Source organism: Mangifera indica, chromosome 4 (assembly GCF_011075055.1).
Source record: "Mangifera indica cultivar Alphonso chromosome 4, CATAS_Mindica_2.1, whole genome shotgun sequence".
In the NCBI taxonomy this organism is placed as follows: domain Eukaryota; kingdom Viridiplantae; phylum Streptophyta; class Magnoliopsida; order Sapindales; family Anacardiaceae; genus Mangifera; species Mangifera indica.
In genome coordinates this window covers 15781799-15799682 of record NC_058140.1, presented here as the reverse complement: position 1 = coordinate 15799682, position 17884 = coordinate 15781799, and the positions used below count along the sequence as shown (strand labels likewise).

Below are 17884 nucleotides of genomic sequence, written 5' to 3'. Positions count from 1 at the left end.
ATGAAGATGAAGATGCATTTTTCAAGACTTCAAGACACCGGGGACGGTTAGAATTTGAGACGCTAGTGACAGAGAAATTCGTGACGACAATGGAAAGGAGATGGTTAGATTTAGGGTTCTGTACTACCTATTTTCAGCGTAAAAAGTTAACAAATTTTGTTCCCCTATTAAAGCAAGAAACGCGTAAATTATCGAAACGGCCTCAAAACGTTTCATACCAATTTTGGGCTGTTTCGGAAATGGAAACGTTTCCAAAACATGGAAACACACCATGTCGTGCATTTTCATGCTTCCTAGATCAGAAGAATCTCAACAACATAATATGAGCAAGACATTATAACAGAAGAAAATCTAATACAAAAACTAGAGGCAACTACAACTTAAATTGAGAAGGCAGAAGGGAAACAGCACAAGAAAAAAAAATGTCTTTTAAATCATTCACATATGTCAATAACGAGGCAAAGAAAGATTCAGGTCTTCACAGAATCAAATGTTGCATGGAGCCCAAGTCAACAGATGGCACAATTAGGAGAATGCCCAGATGCATGATTATAATCATGTACAATTTAACAGATAAGAGAATTAATTTTCAAAGCAGAGTAAGGCAGAACCGAGAGACTAGTGCAGACAGCCATATGTCAAAGAAGGAAGATAAATCATACAGACAGGAAAAAAAAAATCAGCTAAGAAATAAACCAAAATAAAAAGGGAAAGACATTGAATGAAATTACTGATCGCTCAAGAATATGAATTTCCAGACTGAGTTTATGGCACTACAATAGCAATCAATTCAAAAAAAACAAAAAAGAAGGAAGAAGCAGAGAGGTACGCTACCGTTTCAAAAAAAAAAAAAAACCAATAAGCAAACTCAGAGTATCATAAAGCAATGAAGATGGAATAAATATGATCCAATGATACAAATTGTCAGGTTTAATACGACGGGAGCTTAGAAATGGGAGGGGAAGACACCAACAATTAATAATTGTAACAATCTACCCATTTAATAAAAAATTTGATTGATGCGATCATTATAACAAGAATGAAATGCAAGATTTATAACAGAAAAAAAATATATTATAAAGTATTCAAAACATAATTAGAATATTATTTATAAAATATGAAAAAAATTCTTGTTATATTACTTGAAAAGAAAATGTTCCGATAAATTTTAAAAATTCTATAACTTAAAACATGATGTTTGGGTACCCAATTACTTAAATTTTGTGGGATAAAATTAGAATCATTCAGCTTCAACAAATAATTCGTCAATAAAAACTTTAATAAATTAGGATTTAATATGTTTAAAAAAATTATCAAACGCTCGATTTTTCTTGTTTATACACCTCTTTTTCTCTATATTTAAACTATATTTTTTTAATCTTATTTCCTCATTCATATATTTTTCTCTATATATGTTTAAAATTTTAATCCAAAATTTTTATACGATTAGTAGTTTAGAGGCCAAGTGCTTAATTTGAGTCATTATATGAGCCCAAATGCTTCAGATATTACAATCAGTGTTGGAAAACTTAGCGATTGTGGTTTCTTCAGCTTTATGTACGTATGTTGAACAGTGAATTGCATGATTGAAATGCATAAAATGACCAAAATGTAACAGAAATGCGCATTATGCTTCGTACATTTAACTGTTGACAAGGGCACTAAAGACTTTTTATGCAAGACTTTGGAGATAAAGTAGCTTTCAGGAAAGTTTCTTTCCGAAAAGTTTCTGATCTGAAAATGAAATAAAAAGAGGTGGTGAGAAAGAAGAAATCAAAGAAGAAGAAGCAAAAGCTTCAAGAGTGGCTCTGCATTCGAGGTTAGTCTCTCTACTTTCAAACTTGAAACTTTTATCTTCGTTTATTTCATTGTTCTCATATATATATATATATATATATGCTTTTAGAATTAGGGAAACCGAGACACTAGCAGACCAGCATTTTGGCTAGGGTTTATATTGTATCAATCTACTCTTATGTGATTTATGTTTATATGATTCTGGAAAGGCTGAGAGACATAAGAAGAAGCCTTCAAATCTGGGTTTTCTTTGTTTCAGTAAAGCTAGATGTATTCTTCTCAAAAATTGTGTTGAAGAAGTAGAAGTGAAAATTTTACAGTGAGTGTGAACTTAGGAATATTTGTAGGAACTAGTATTGATCTATAGAAATATATATATAGATGATGACGATCCAAAGTAGTGTTATCAAAACCGGATTGGATGGGCTGGTTCAGTGGATTCAACTGAAGCTAGTCTTACTCTAGTCCCTTTTTTATTTAATTATTGACTAACTAAAATGTTGGTCAAATCTGATGAGAATCGATTAATCGGAAAAAATTATTTACACAAAAAAAAAACTTAGTTTCATTTAACTTGACAATTTATATATTATTTTACAATAAAATTATATGTATTTATTTTTTATACACAAACAACAATACGTGTGTGTCATCAAATGATTTGGTAATTTTAAATTAAGAATAAAATAACACTCAATCATATGAAGATACATCATGAATGTATACATTTATATATAAAAAAATGTATATATAACATTGTTATATGTTAGCTATTAAAATAAAAAAACATTAAAAATTTAAAATTTACTATCAAAACTTAAAATGTAGATACTCTAAATTCTAGAAAACTATAATTATAGAAAATAATATTAATAGACTTCTAATTTAAAATTGAGTTTTTCTAAATAAATAATCCTAAAACTTTTTATTCCTTAAATTAAAATAAGACTCTTAAAATATTAAGAAAAATAAAAATAATATAATCTTTAATTAATTAAATTGAATTGAGAAATTTGTTTTAAACCAAACTCCACAAAAAAACTTGATTTAAACCAAATTTCATTCAATTGAGAATCTTTTTCCTACATGCATAAGTTTTCTTACATGGCTTCACATCATTTTGTCAGCCCATATCATCTTTTGACATCTTCTTTTGACATGCATAAGAATCTTTCATGTTTTTAATATCATGAATCTTCTTTTAACACCTTTTTTCTCCATGTTTCAGCTTTGTTTTCCTTTCACAAATTAAATATTTTGGTCCCCCATCAAAATTTCTCTCTAAAAGTAAAAACATATTCTTACCTCTCAAGAGTCAAATGTGAATAATATAGAAATTTCAGTTTATAAGATTTTTCAGAGTTAAGAACTCATAATAAATCAAATACAATTTATGTAAATTATTTATAGTAAAATATTGTTTATTGTATTATTAGTATAAATAAACTAATTAAAAGTCATAATTGTCCTTTATAGTGGTAAATTTAAGAATGTTTGATGAATAACACTCATATTAATTGATTAAATAATTATATAATATTATAAAATACTAATTCAAACTATTATTCATTCAATTACAGTGATTTAGACTCAAAGTAGTTGAACCGATGAAATAACCGATTTGACTACAGATTCAATTTTAAAAATATTAATCTAAAGAGTAAATACAAGTTTTCCAATGGAAATTATTATTTTCCATTGTGCCCCTTGTTTAGGGCATTTCATACAAAAATATTAAACAATACGGATAAATATATCACACACCTAAAAACTTAAATTGGCAGTAGCGGTTGATTGCTCCAAAAACTGGTAATCCTCCTCCTTAGCTCATCACTGATCTTCTTGTAAATCCAACTACATGTATTCTTGATCTTCAGGAAAATCCAATCATAGATTTCTTTGAGTGTTAATTTGGTATGTTTGTAGGCAACAAAAAGGGACAAAAGAGCCCCTGCAATCAAAATGATGCTCCCAAACAAACCTCCGACAATCATACATACCAACGAAACTGTGGAAAAAGATCCAGAGATGAAACAAACAACCTCAAGGAGTTCAGAGTTGTTCATCACAGCCTTTAACGAGAAACTGATTATTGTCAGAAGAAATATGTAAAAATTCACTGGATTTGTTTCCAATGGAGATGTAGTTTTTCCTTGGAAACACACTTGCACAGCAGAAAGAAGCGTCGGAATTAGAAATGTGAAGGCACCATTGTATTGCGTTAAGGCACTGCATTCAAAATCATAAATTAGTTATCAAATTTGTTTTAAAGATCGTTTAGAATTAAACTCATCTGCCTAATAAGGAGGTTTTTCATACTTATTTGGTACTTTATTAATAAAGCAGAAAATTTTAATTGTAACAATCTCATAAGAAGAAGATGAAATGAAACCCTAATGGATTTTAACCTAAAAAACCATTGATGCCAGTTTAATTTCTCTTCACCTAAGCTCAGGATTGTCTCCTACAAATGCATTATTTTAACTTTTTTTTCTTTACACAACTTTATCACGATATATCTCTCTTGAACTATGTGTTAAAATATTCACTCTTCTTTGTTTATAATTTTTTTTCAAAGAAAAAAGAGTTCTAGCCAAAGATCTTAGTTTTAGCAAGAATTCTTAATAATCTAATGATTGTTTGAAATATTTTTCTTTGAGAGTTTGTTTCTTTGTGAGTTTTCTCTTATAGGATTGCGAAGATATTCATAATGGGGTATATGCTATAAATTAGGAGCTGCATCTACAAAACACCGAAGAGATAGGGTATATAATTTGCAGAGAACTTACCTCATGATCAGTTGACCGTATACAAATTTTAAATCTCCACTTCTGCCGTCTATTTGCGTAGCTTGTTTTCTGATAAAAACCCTAAATTCTGATCTTTTTCTTTTTCAGGAGAGGACAAGTCTCATAACTGAATATTATCTGCAGCTGCAACAGAAACAGGTCTAAAGTACTCGTGAATCTTCAATTTCAAAAAAAAAAAAATCCTTAAAGTTTATATATATTTACAGTTCTACTATTAATTATATATACATGTATTTACAATCTTGCCATCATAGAAACAATTAATTACAACTTGCCATTAACCCAAAAAAATTCTTAATCTTACATGTATATACTTATCAAATATATATATATGTATGTATATATTTACAATCTTGTCATCATTATTTATAATTTTAAACCAGTAGCATTCGTCCTTATAACTTCTTTTGTTCTCTTTTTGTCTCAACTCATTCTTTTTTTCACAAGATTATCAACTGTCTTCTGCTTCATTTCATATTGTTATTTGGATATTCTTTCAAATATCAATTACATCATCTCTTGTTATTTTGACTATTAGATTGAATTAAATTAGGGTTCGGGTTATATTGGATTATTGAAATTTTATTTGAATTTAATTTTTGGACTATTTATAAAACTTATTAGACTGTTTAGTTTATTTTCAGAGTGATTATTTCAAAAAAGGTTTGTCTATTGTGAGTTATTTCTTAGTTGTTGGGATTAAATTAGTTTTTTTTTGATGATATTAGTATTAATTTTACCGGTAGTTACTGTTAGTGTAGAGAGAGTATTTTTAATAATGAATTTTGTGAATAATCCTTTACAAAATAAAATAAATGACCTATCGTTGAATGATAATTTAGTTGTATATATAAAAAAAAAACATACACATCTTTGATAATATTGATAATGAAGTTATTATATAATACTTTTAAAATATGAAATCATGTTAAGCATAATTATAAATATATTAGTTAATAAATATTTTATCAATATAAATATTTATACTTATTTTAATTTAAAATATATATATATATAAGTTTTATACCTAGATCCGTCACTGGAGGTGGATATGGTAAAGCAAAATGTAGAAATGTGTCTTGGTGAAAGAGACGAGGTGTTAGAGAGAGCTTTGGGTGGGTGGGGTGCTGGGCTTAAATGGAATACAGGTGTTACTTTCACTTTTGTGCCTGACATTTAACCCCACTGCGCCGGAGTCTCGAATCCCCAAATTATTTTCGGGATTTTTATTCTTATTAAAAGTTTAAAAATAGTATACAAAGAAAATAGAGAAGGGTTAATTAGAATGTTGTGGCAGTCGCCATCTATCAGCTGTCTATGTACCTTATTTCTCAGGCAAATTGATTTTGCTTTTTTTCTTTTGAGTCTTTGTCAATAAATCCCAATTCTTATTCAGTTATTCTCTTGAATGAAAGGGAAAGTTATGCCTCATATATACAATCTACAAACAAATCTTCTCCTCTACGCTTTTAGATTGGTTGAAACCAGGAATTGGACATTCAACGAAATCTCATTTTTCCTCCAAAAGTCATCATAGAAAAATCTCTTCTTTACCATCGCCGTCCATAAAAGTCATAGCCCATGTGATAGAAAGTAACGATGACTTAAAGAACATGATCAACTGTAGATTTTTCTTCCAACCAAGGAATGGGCTCATGCCCTCCATTGCCTGACATAATTAAGTTGTTCAATTCTATTTTAATTCTCATTCTCTCATTTAGAATTTGAAATTTTTCATACTTTCTAAAAAATTATATTAGAAAGTGAAGATGATTCAACCTTACATTAATTTGGTTTCTCATGTATAACTTTGAATTTCTTTTTCAATTATGATAAGAGGATTTGAGTTTCAAAATTTTTCCTTTAATACCTACCAAATTAAGTTACAAACCCACTTAAAATTTACCACTAATGAATGAGTACTCAACATTATATTGGCAACAAATATGATTGAAAACGGTGATATTGTTTTAACGATATATTTACTTGTATACCATTAAATGCTATTTGTGATGCATTCTTTTAAAACTTAAATCGAACTGATTAGTTTAACCAATCTTACCAGGATGTGTTGTCAATGTAATAGTTTCATGTGACAATCCAATAGTTTTATCTAAACGATTCTGAATTGTAATTTAATTGAGAAACTTGCATTTGGTTATCAATAAATCACTGAATTAAGGTGGGAATGAGTTGTCATGAAAAGATAAATATCAAAAAAATAAATTTTGCGTATATATATCAAATAATAAGATCATTATTAAAAATGATGAGGTTGATATAAAAATAAATAATATTATATATATATTTATTTTAAATATATATTATCAAATAATTAAATATTATTTTATAATTAATTTAAAATTATTTATCCTTCTGATAAGACCCATAACAGGAATAACTGTTAGAGTGAAGACCGGACATAATGTCTCACCTTTCCAATTTCAAGACTTGAACAGACCAAAGCCCGGGTAATAAAATATTGGAGTCAGCCCAGTGGGTCAAAGCTCCTGGCCCACTCAGGTGGATGCTGTTTCGTCCTGCATGCAATTAGATAACAAAATCCAGCCTCACAGGACTGGACAGCGGGGAATTGAAAAAAAGGAGCATATTATGCTACTATCATTAGTTTGAATATGCTTCTTTGTACGAAAGTCAATATGCTTCGTTTTCTTTTTCTTTTTTAGGTTGAACTTCTTTTGGCAGCAATTAGAAGACATTATTTTACACCTAATGACGAATTTGCCACTGCCTTTAAGATTTCTTGGACAACACGTTTAACTTTACACGGGAAAAGGACTATTTCCCACCCAACTTTTGATGCATTCTTAAAATACCACCTACGACAGATGGAAAATCACTTTTCCTACCTATAACCAAACTGCCGTCCAATTTTTCAATTAGGGACAGGGGTGAAACCGTTATTTTACTTTTAAAACCTTAAAACTTTAAAATATTACCGTTTCCCCCCTCTAGGTTTTAAAAATTAATAACTAACTCATCCTCAAAGTTTGAAAAGTTTAGATTTCACCCCTAGGGTTTGCTTCCTTCTTCGGCCACCACCAACGGCCTACTTATTCAACCGATCTCCCATCTCTGACTACAAAGAATGACGAAGGACAGCCCTTCGTAGTCCAGATCTGGACGACGAAGTGTCGTCCACATCTGGAAGAACAAACGAAGGACGACGCTTCATCGTCCTTCGTCGTCGCGTCTAGACAATGCGACGAGCGACAAAGGACAGCGAAACGTTGTCCTTCGTCGTCTGGGTGGAGCGATGAGGAGATGAAGATCTCTTCATCGCACCAAGAGAAGGAGGAGGCCGGTGATGATGCCGGAGACGACATCGGGAGATGAAGTCGAAGAATGGGGATGAAACTGTTAGTTTTGAAAGTTATGGGGGGCGACTGTATTTTGAAAAATATGAAAACCCTAGGTTTGGGGGTGAAAATGTTAGTTTTTAAAGTTTAAAAACTTTAGTAAGGTGAAATGTTAATTTCTAAAACTTAAGAGGGGTGAATGGTAAAACTCTCATTACAATTTTGAGACGAATTTGGTAGATTAAATTGAGGGATATTTTTGTCATTTCATCTAATAAGGGTAAATAGATATTTTACCCTTATGTAAACAAATATCATCCATATTAACGGTTTATGAGTAAGAAAAATGATTTTTTATCTGTCATGAGTGATATTTTAAGAACACATCAAAAGTTCGGTGAGAAATAGTCCTTCTCCCAACTTTACACACATAATTAATTTTCTCTCTCTCTCTTTTTTTTTTTTTTTGATGGATTAGTTTTCTATTAATTTTTTACTTTGCTGTAAATAAATGATCAAGATTATTTCGTAACAAAACCATATAATATATTGAAAATTGTTTTTTTTTTCCTTTTTAGGATATGTAATACATGAAAATTATAAACCTATCATATTTTAACAATATTACCTTATATTTTTAATTAGAGGACATGAAGCTGTCATCAATTTTGTTATTAAATTTTTTCTTTATAGGAAATGAGACATTGCAATTGACTGAACTTTTGAAATTTTATAAAGGAGTCAATAACATTGACCTCCCTCCCTTTAAATTTTATTTAAAAAAATAATTTAAGGATTTTGTAATGATATAAGAAAAGTGATTTTTAGTCTCCATATTAATCAGTGATCTCTATTATTAAGTATACCCTATTTATAGTTGACATTCTCTTTTTAAACCCTATTAATTACCAAAATTACCTTTTATAATTACTTAAGTTTATCTTAATCCCCATTTCTTAATTTTTTGAGATTTAGATTATCTCCTATTTTAATATAAATTGAAATATGATAATTAATAAATATATTTAGAGAGAGAGAGAGAGAGAGAGAGGAAATGTCATATTGAAAGTATGATTTAAGTTAAAAAAAGGTTTTTGGATGAAATATTGGGTGTGAAATGTAAGTTACTTTTATAAAATTAATAAATATTATATCTATATTTGTTTCTTTTATTTTTTTAATTATATGATGAATCCAACTCTTAAATAAATTTATAGGTTTTATTGTTTTTTCTCCCTTTTTTGCTTTTGTTATGAGTCTTAAATTCAAAACTATACATGCTTTTTTGCCACAAAAGATAATTATAAAAGATGCCAATTCATTTTCTAAAGTGATTTTCAAAAAAGTAAAAGGTATTTAGAATTATTTTTTACTTTTAATTTAATTCAATCTTTTATTCGAAAAAAAAGAAATTTTGAGTGCATCCACAAATCAAGTCAAGAGGTTAAAGGCATTGGACCACAGGGTGAACGGCCCAAGCTTACTGGACTCCTGCATCTGGGCTGCAGGATTAAGTGAGAAAGTCCACTTCAGCAACAGCATTCAACCTATACATGCCTTTCCATGGAAGATTATAACTAAACGACAAACAAAAAATAAAAAAGAATTAAATTTAGCTAAAATACTTATACATTACACTTAAATAAAATTCAAATCGGAAGGAATATGATAGGCTCTAGTGGCAAGTGGTCAAACAATTACGGGAGAAGAGTTGACTAATTTCATTATGGATGTTATAGGTGTTGAGCATGATGTTGGTTTAGTACATATATTGTTTAGGATAAAGTAATATTATTTATTTATCTAATTATATATATCTAGAGCATTGGTTTTTTTTTTTATCACCCAAACTTTAAAATTCAAACGATGTTATCTACAATGATAACTTTAAAATTTGAATTTTTAAATAAGTAGTGTTATATATATAAATAATGATATATCATTATATAATTAAATAATTAAAAATTAAAAATAAAATTATACTCAATTATATGATATCATATACATATACTTTTATTACTTTTAAATAGGTTTTAAATTCTCACTATTAGCTGTGTGTACTTAGTAACTATTGGAAGTGATCTCTGAACTACTTGTTTTATGTCATGAACTCAAACACCAGCCCAACTAAAGCCCAAAAAATGAAAACTCAGACCGGCTCAAATAGAATCACGTCAATACCCGATCCAAAACGAAAAGATTCCTAAATGCACTTGGCTTCTGTCGTCGCTCTCTACAAAAACCCTAGTTCGTTTCTCTTATCTCTCTCTTTTAACAAGCACAAACACAGACACTCTCACTCTCTGGCCTTTCGGGAGAACGCTTGTACTCGCAGGTTCTGTCTATCTAGTTCTTTTACTTCGCATCGAATTCATTACTTTCAACTGTTTGCAAAGAAAAATTTTGAAATATTGTCAGTTTTTATTCCTTTTTATTTGTTAATTTTTTGGCTGGTTAGTTTCCATTTAATGTAAGTTGGTATATTTTTGTGACGTTCGTGTGTGCAGATCTCAAATTTGAGCGAAACGTTTCTCCGTTAAGCCATGGCTCTGGTGAGGTTCTATGCAAACTTGTAATTTCTCAATTTGATGTGTTCTTTTTAGAATGTAAGCTTTAAGGACTAAACATTTGATTGAAACTACATCGAAGTGAAAATATTTTTATATGTTGCAACAAGTGAGTGTATATTGTGAAAGCAGAATCATCCGTGTAGTGTTGTTCAATTCTTGTGTTCCAGATTTGAAATCTGTTGACACGATGTAGGCTTTGAAATTTTGATTAATTGCCACTTCCGTTTGGATATTTGTGCATGCAAACAGGTTCTTTTCTGATACTGTTTCATTGGGTTTGTTAATGATTAAAAAAATTTGTATAAATCGATTATAAGTAAGTTCAAAGTAGATAAAGCGATTCTGGAATTTTTTTTTGAGCTACCAACCTATTATTTGTTGGCTTAGATCTTCAGGATGTGTTTTGCTCTATAGTTTCACATTGAAAAGGGAAAAGAAACCTCATTTACCTGTTTGGTTCATTTTTCAGGTCTTGCATGCTGGGAAGGGAAACAAAAATGCATTCAAGGCACTCATTGCTGCAGAGTACAATGGTGTGCAAGTCAAATTGGTGGATAATTTTGAGATGGGTGTCACAAATAAGAGCCCTGAGTTTCTGAAGATGAACCCAATTGGGAAGGTAACGTGTAGATACAATGTATAGTTGTTGTGGACTGTGGATTTTGTTAATTGCCTTATTTTGTTTTAATCTTTGAGCTATGATATTCAATTTTTAGGTTCCTGTGTTGGAGACACCTGATGGTCCTGTATTTGAAAGCAATGCCATAGCTCGTTATGGTTAGACCTCTTTCATTCATTCACTCACTCCCTTCCCCTCCACCAGGTAATGGTACTCACAGAAGGTGATCTTCATAATAAAACTCATGGTTGATATTGTTGTTTGCAGTTGCCAGATCCAAAGCTGACAGCTCCCTCTATGGTTCTTCTCTGATTGATTATGTGAGATAATTTTGTTAGTTTTGTGATGTGAATCTAATCTTTTTTTCTTTTCCTTAACCTTGAATGATTCTGATGGTTCTCAATTTGCTTGATTTGTTAGGCCCATGTTGAGCAGTGGATTGATTTTGCTTCACTGGAGATTGATGCTAATATGTTGATTTGGTATAGACCAAGAATGGGACGTGCTGTATACCTTCCACCAGTGAGTTATACTCCATAAAATTTTCATATTGCTGTCCTACATGTCACATGTTAAAGTATTTGTTCTTTAATCTCCAGAGAACAATTATTTCCCATGTGTCCTTTGCCTTTTAAGTTGTGCCCTCTCTTCTCTCTCTTTTTCTCTTTTGGAATTTCAATTGATTATATTTCTTTTCCTTGGAAGGAATTCATCTGCTAGTTCAAATTTGTATTTAAATAAAACAGCTATGCCTTCATGCTCCTTTATGATAACATAGATTCTTATCACAGGCTTTCATAAGCCGGTGTTGTTAGAATTTCTTTTACCTGTGAGTCAATGACTGCGTGGATAGTGTTTTCAAATGTCAACTTTGTTGCTTCTACTTGGAATCTTTGAATGAACTTTTATGAAGTTATATCGATAGAAGAGAGCTATAGAATAGCCCATAACTCCCATAAAATTTAAATGAATGAAGAAAAAAGAGCTATGCTGTTTTGTCACTATATAAATTGTTTACTTTTTGATAAAATGTATATCAATGTTTAAAAATGTTCCACTCTTATTCAATATATGATTGTCCACTTAATTTTATTTGAGCTAACTCTATGGAATTTTTTACCCATGAAGGTTGAAGAAGCAGCTATTACTGCTCTGAAGAGAGCATTGGGTGCTTTGAATTCCTATTTGGCTTCAAACACGTACTTGGTTGGGCACTCTGTCACTCTGGCTGACATTGTCTTGACTTGCAACTTGTACTGGGGATTTAGGCAATTAATGACAAAGAGTTTCACTTCTGAGTTCCCACACGTAGAGAGATATTTTTGGACCTTGGTTAACCAACCAAATTTTAAGAAGATTATTGGTGATGTGAAGCAAACTGATTCTGTCCCAGCTGTTCAGTCTGCAAAGAAGCCTGCTCCAGCAAAGGAAACTAAACCAAAGCCCAAAGAGGAGCCAAAGAAAGAGAAGGAGGCACCGAAGCCCAAAGCTGAAGCTGTTGAGGAGGAAGAGGCACCAAAACCCAAGCCAAAGAATCCTCTTGATCTGTTACCTCCAAGTAAGATGATACTAGATGAGTGGAAGAGGCTTTACTCGAACACCAAAACGAACTTCCGTGAAGTTGCAATTAAAGGTATTTGACTTGTCCCTAACATTAACATGCATAACCATAAATTCTTGATACTAAAATCTGTTTTAGTGGATAAGTTTTTTTGAATATAAAGACAAACTGCATATGTAGTATCTCAAAATTTTTGTTAATTCATGGTGTCAACTTTTCTGCATTCAGGATTCTGGGACATGTACGATCCTGAGGGATATTCGTTATGGTTCTGTGACTACAAATACAATGAGGAGAACACTGTATCATTTGTCACTTTGAACAAAGTCGGTGGATTCCTTCAAAGAATGGATCTTGCTCGCAAGTATGCATTTGGAAAGATGCTAGTGATTGGCTCTGAGCCTCCATTCAAAGTCAAGGGTTTGTGGCTCTTCCGTGGGCAAGAAATTCCTCAATTTGTTATCGATGAGTGTTATGACATGGAGTTGTATGAATGGAAAAAGGTTGACATTACAGATGAAACCCAAAAGGAACGAGTGAATCAAATGATTGAAGATCAAGAGCCTTTTGAGGGAGAGGCTCTTTTGGACGCCAAGTGCTTTAAGTGATCAATCTGAAAATACTTATCTAGCTAAGAGGTGGTTATATTTTAGTTTTTCGCAAGAGTATGCTCGTGTTTCGTAGCATTTTGTGATTCTGTGATGATATTTTAACTTGTTTGCTGTCACATTTTTGAGTATCAGTTGGAACATCATTTTAATACAATTTTTTCATATTTATGTTTTGAAATGTTTTGGGAGTCAGATCTTTATATTTGTCTTGGATATCTATAGATAGTCATTGGATTGATGAGAGAGCACTTACTGTTTAGTATTTAGTAGTGTAGTTATGCTACCATATTTATTGACATGTTTCATTTAAGCCAGCCATTAGTTTACTTAAATGTCTTTTAGGAGACATAAAAACTTACAACAAATTAATTAGCTGGCGGGCTTAACAATATCTGGTCGAGAAGGATAAGCATGATGGCAGTGACGAAATCAACAACTGGTGTTGGGCGGTGGCAGGTGGTGTTGATAGCGTATTGGTCATGAGGTTAACCTGTGACAGTGAGTTGAATAACTCGTAATTTTAATTGAATATAAAAATATTTTTATCCTTAAAATTCTATAAATATGTAAAATAATTATAATAAAAGTTAAATTTATTTTTTATTATAATTGAATATAAGAATATTTTTATTTTAAAATTTCTAAAATTATAATAAAATTAAAATCATCTCAATTAAAAACCACTTAAGATTTTTATATCTAAACAAAGAAAATATATAATTAGATAGGAGGATAATTAGAAAGACAATTGTATCACCAAATTGGAACAGGAAAATTAAGAATTTAATTTGTGATGCAAAAAATTTTAAATATTTTGGATTGTTTTTCAATAATTGAAAATATATTTGATATAATACTGTTTACTTATTAGGCCAAATGATTATTTTCCATTCAAAGTTTAATGAAAATGTGACTTTTCACCTGCTAATTATTTGTATGATTTTATTACTTATTCTAAAAAATAAAAAATAAATATATACATACATATATTTGAATTTTATACCGAATATTCAAATATAAGACGGGCCGCTGTGACCCGAAATGCGGGCAACTATTGCCCCGGCTATGGAGCCCATCTCTTACCTCTTAACCTTAAAGGGCAAAAATCGATCCTTTTTGGTGTTGCAATAAAAAAGTTCGACCGTCTCGCTAGGTTCAACTTCAACGTCTCTACACTCTCTTGGAACTCAACACAGCAACAATGGCGAGCACCAAAGTTCAGAGGATTATGACTCAGCCCATTGTACCTTTTTTCTCCTATTTCTTTGTCTTTCGGTAACTTCTCTTTGTGGACTAACTTTTTCTTTTTTCTAATAAGTTTTCTTGGCTTTTGTTTGCAGAACTTGATTTTCAGGTTTCTTCAAAGCGTAAGTGAGTTACTATTCTGAATCTGCTTAAAGGTTTTTTTTTATTTGATGAGTTTGGAGCTTGTTTTGGCTGTTTTTTGTTTGCATATATTCAGAAAGCTCGGATTCAAATTTGGCTTTTTGAGCAGAAGGATTTGAGGATTGAAGGTCGAATCATTGTAAGTTATATATATTTTTTAAAAGAATTTGTTTACTGTATAATTCTCATTTTTTTTATTTTAGATTTCGGAGTGTTCTTAGTAAGATTTTGATACGTTATAGCTGGATTTATAGTTGGTTTCCTACTAATTTTTTGCTCCTATCTGTTGGTATGTAAAAATTGAGCGTGACAATGGGCCTAACTCAGTGAATCCTGAAGTGAAATTTTGTAAACAAAAAGTCCAAATGAAAAGTTATAAGTTTTATAGAGGAACTAAGATATTACAAATCTTTTTTTCTTTCTCCTTAGTGTAATATAAGGTAATAATCCCAAGTATATTATGTCTTTGGTCAGGCAATACAAATGTCCTTTCCTTCTCTTCCCTTGGGACATATAAAAAGACTTTGTTTTAGTCTTCTTATTTTAAGTTTTAGGGAATTTGGAAAATATTTTACTATCAATACAATTCATAATAAGGGGGAGTGTGGTCTACCAATTGTATTGTACGCTTGAAGAAGTTGGTGGTTTATCTTTTCTTGGAGTGGCTGATGACGTAAGTGATGTGGTCTTTGTTAGTTTGCAGTTTTTTGGTAATAGGTTGTTAATCACATTGTTTATGTTAGGTATATCTGAATATTTTGTGCCTGTTATTTGTCAGTAAGTGCAAAGATTGGATTTGGAAGTTGCTTAGGTGCTCCACTTTGCTGATTAAGAGTGTCTTTAGATATAGAGAAATTCTCATAATAACCATAAAATAGTAAAATTCTTGTCTTTATATATTTGTTTCTGTGGTAAGCCTATCTTTTTGTTTTATTTTTGGATTTTTCTTTTTCATTTTTATCTTTCACCTCGTGCTTTTTATGGTGATGTGCTTCATCCTTTTTGTTCACGTCTGTTTATGGTTCTCATCAAGTCTATGCTCTGATAGTACTAGTTTGCAACATTATTACTACCACATATAAAATTGAAAAGAAAAATAAAGCACTGCAACACAAATAAGAAATAGAATTAAAAGATGCATCTTTACTAGCACCTAATTTTGCAATTTTTTTGCACCAGTTCCTTTATGATCTAACTCCTCATAATGCTTAACTCTTAAACAACTCAGCTTTTGTATTGATGGTATCTTTACAAGCATTCTGTTATTCTGCCTTCTATAAATTTAGTATGTCTCATTGTCACAGTCTGCTACTAATGAGTATATAGGTTGAGTGTTTTGATTGGCAAACGAATAGAAATATCATTCTACTCTTCAACTGTCTCATTTATTTTGGCATGTGATTTTCTTTCTGACTCTCTAACTAGGAATGGATTATACTACTTGTATCTTCTTCACTTCTCTAACGTTAAATGATAATAAATTCATTTATGAGAGTGGATATCATTTCCTTGCATTGATTATTCACATTTCAGCTGTCAAATTCACAACCTGTTGAGCTTCATTGCTCCTTTTTACTTGAAACTTAGGTGGTAGAGTTTCTGAGTTGCACTGGTACAAATGTTTCTTGGGAAAAATTCATCATTGCCTGTTTGAATCTTTTCCGTGGGGCTAGTTGGACTTGTGATATGATAACCTGTAAGCCATCCTTGTCATAGTTTTTTCATAAGATAATCTTCAACTTACAGTCAGAGCAATTTGTTGATGCAGGGACAAGGACATGATAGGAATGTAGTTTCTTAATTAGTAATGAGCCATTCAGCCAAATTTATATTATCTCGTCTTATCTTGTCTCTTTGTTAACATTCTTTTCCTTAGCTCATAAGAGATGGCATCTCGTTGTGCGTTTAACTTGAACCAAGGTTTTTAAGGGGCCTGAATCACATATAACCATATAACTTGTAGGAAAGGAACACTTTTAAGTAAAATAACCCTTAAAATACACTTCTGGGAATTAGTGATATTTGGCTTTCAAATATATAATAGTTTAAAATACATTTCTAGTGAACAAAATATGAGACTTGAGATTTTTCAAACGCATATTTGGGACTGCTCGTCTTTCCCTTTAGCAGTATTCCAAGTGTTTTAGCGATGAACATGTCTAAAATAAGAAATTTATATATATCCATCCAATTCAACCTGTTGGTAGTCTTTTGTTGTATTTATTTTTGCTTTCATCGCAGTATGTATCATGCTTTAAACCTTTGTTATCTAAAACAAGTAAAATAGGTTATTACACTTGATTTTATTTTTTAAAAATTTCTTCGTTGTAAGCATTAATTAGATTCTCAGTTCAGTCAAAATGTAATTCAGTTTTTCTTATTCATTTTGGTTTTACAGGGTTTTGATGAGTACATGAATTTGGTTCTGGATGATGCTGAAGAAGTCCACATCAAGAAGAAGACCAGAAAGTCATTAGGTAAATTATTTTCTCACTTTTTTTCTTTAACCCTCTAATCCCATGTCCATCCCCTAAATTCTTTTTTTTTTTCCTTTTGCAGGAAGGATTCTTCTCAAAGGAGACAACATAACTCTGATGATGAGCACGTAAGTAAAACTGAAACAACTTTCACTTGTCATCACTCGCATATTAATGAATTTTTTCTTCGAAATTGCAGAGGGAAGTGAAGATTCATCCTAGCCGGCCATTTATGTTGGTGTTATGTGGATTTAGACTATGCTACTATCTTTAGATACAGAATGGATTTCATGTATGATGAGATGCTCTAATCGAGGTTTTATGCAGTAGATAGTCATTGGTATTATTGATTATTCCACCCTTTGCTGTTGCTCTACTTTCAATTTGCATCATTTGGTATAGCTTATTAACCCAAGTGCCAACGAGTTCTATTCTAGATTTAAATTTGGTTTTTATATTGCTTCTTAGTTTAGTAAGTTAAAAAAAATAAAAATTAACATTACCAATTTATCGACTTTTTAGAGATTGAAGTTTTTTAAAAGCTTACTTCGAAACCCCTTCTTAAACATCTTCACTCATACAAACCACCTCCTTATGAATCAATCCCCTGCTTTTGCAATTCCTTTCTTGTTAAATCCATCTTCAAAAAACTTGTGTTTATTATTCTAAGCAGGGAACTGAATTGGTTTGACAAAATTTTGAACTGAACCAAAATTTGGGTTTGGAAATCAAC

The 17884-nt window shown here is 31.0% G+C and overlaps 2 protein-coding genes and 1 long non-coding RNA gene across 3 annotated transcripts; all 3 read left to right on the top strand.

The window, feature by feature from the left end:
- The first annotated feature begins 1737 nt into the window (after positions 1-1737).
- On the top strand, positions 1738-4022 carry LOC123215073. Its single transcript, XR_006501944.1, has 2 exons — positions 1738-1819; positions 3724-4022. It is a non-coding gene; the product is annotated as an uncharacterized LOC123215073 (long non-coding RNA).
- Positions 4023-10121: 6099 nt separating this feature from the next.
- Positions 10122-13466, top strand: LOC123214695 (elongation factor 1-gamma). The gene is made up of 8 exons (XM_044634635.1): positions 10122-10262; positions 10435-10479; positions 10967-11116; positions 11214-11274; positions 11384-11436; positions 11537-11638; positions 12245-12749; positions 12906-13466. The coding sequence occupies exons 2-8, from the start codon at positions 10471-10473 to the stop codon at positions 13283-13285; spliced, it is 1260 nt and encodes a 419-aa protein (XP_044490570.1). The 5' UTR covers positions 10122-10262; positions 10435-10470; the 3' UTR covers positions 13286-13466.
- A 906-nt stretch (positions 13467-14372) lies between these two features.
- LOC123213282 (small nuclear ribonucleoprotein E-like) lies at positions 14373-17509 on the top strand. The gene is made up of 6 exons (XM_044632678.1): positions 14373-14531; positions 14629-14655; positions 14751-14813; positions 17073-17151; positions 17234-17279; positions 17351-17509. Exons 1-6 carry the CDS (start codon positions 14490-14492, stop codon positions 17358-17360), a joined length of 267 nt encoding a protein of 88 aa, XP_044488613.1. The 5' UTR covers positions 14373-14489; the 3' UTR covers positions 17361-17509.
- Positions 17510-17884: the final 375 nt, after the last annotated feature.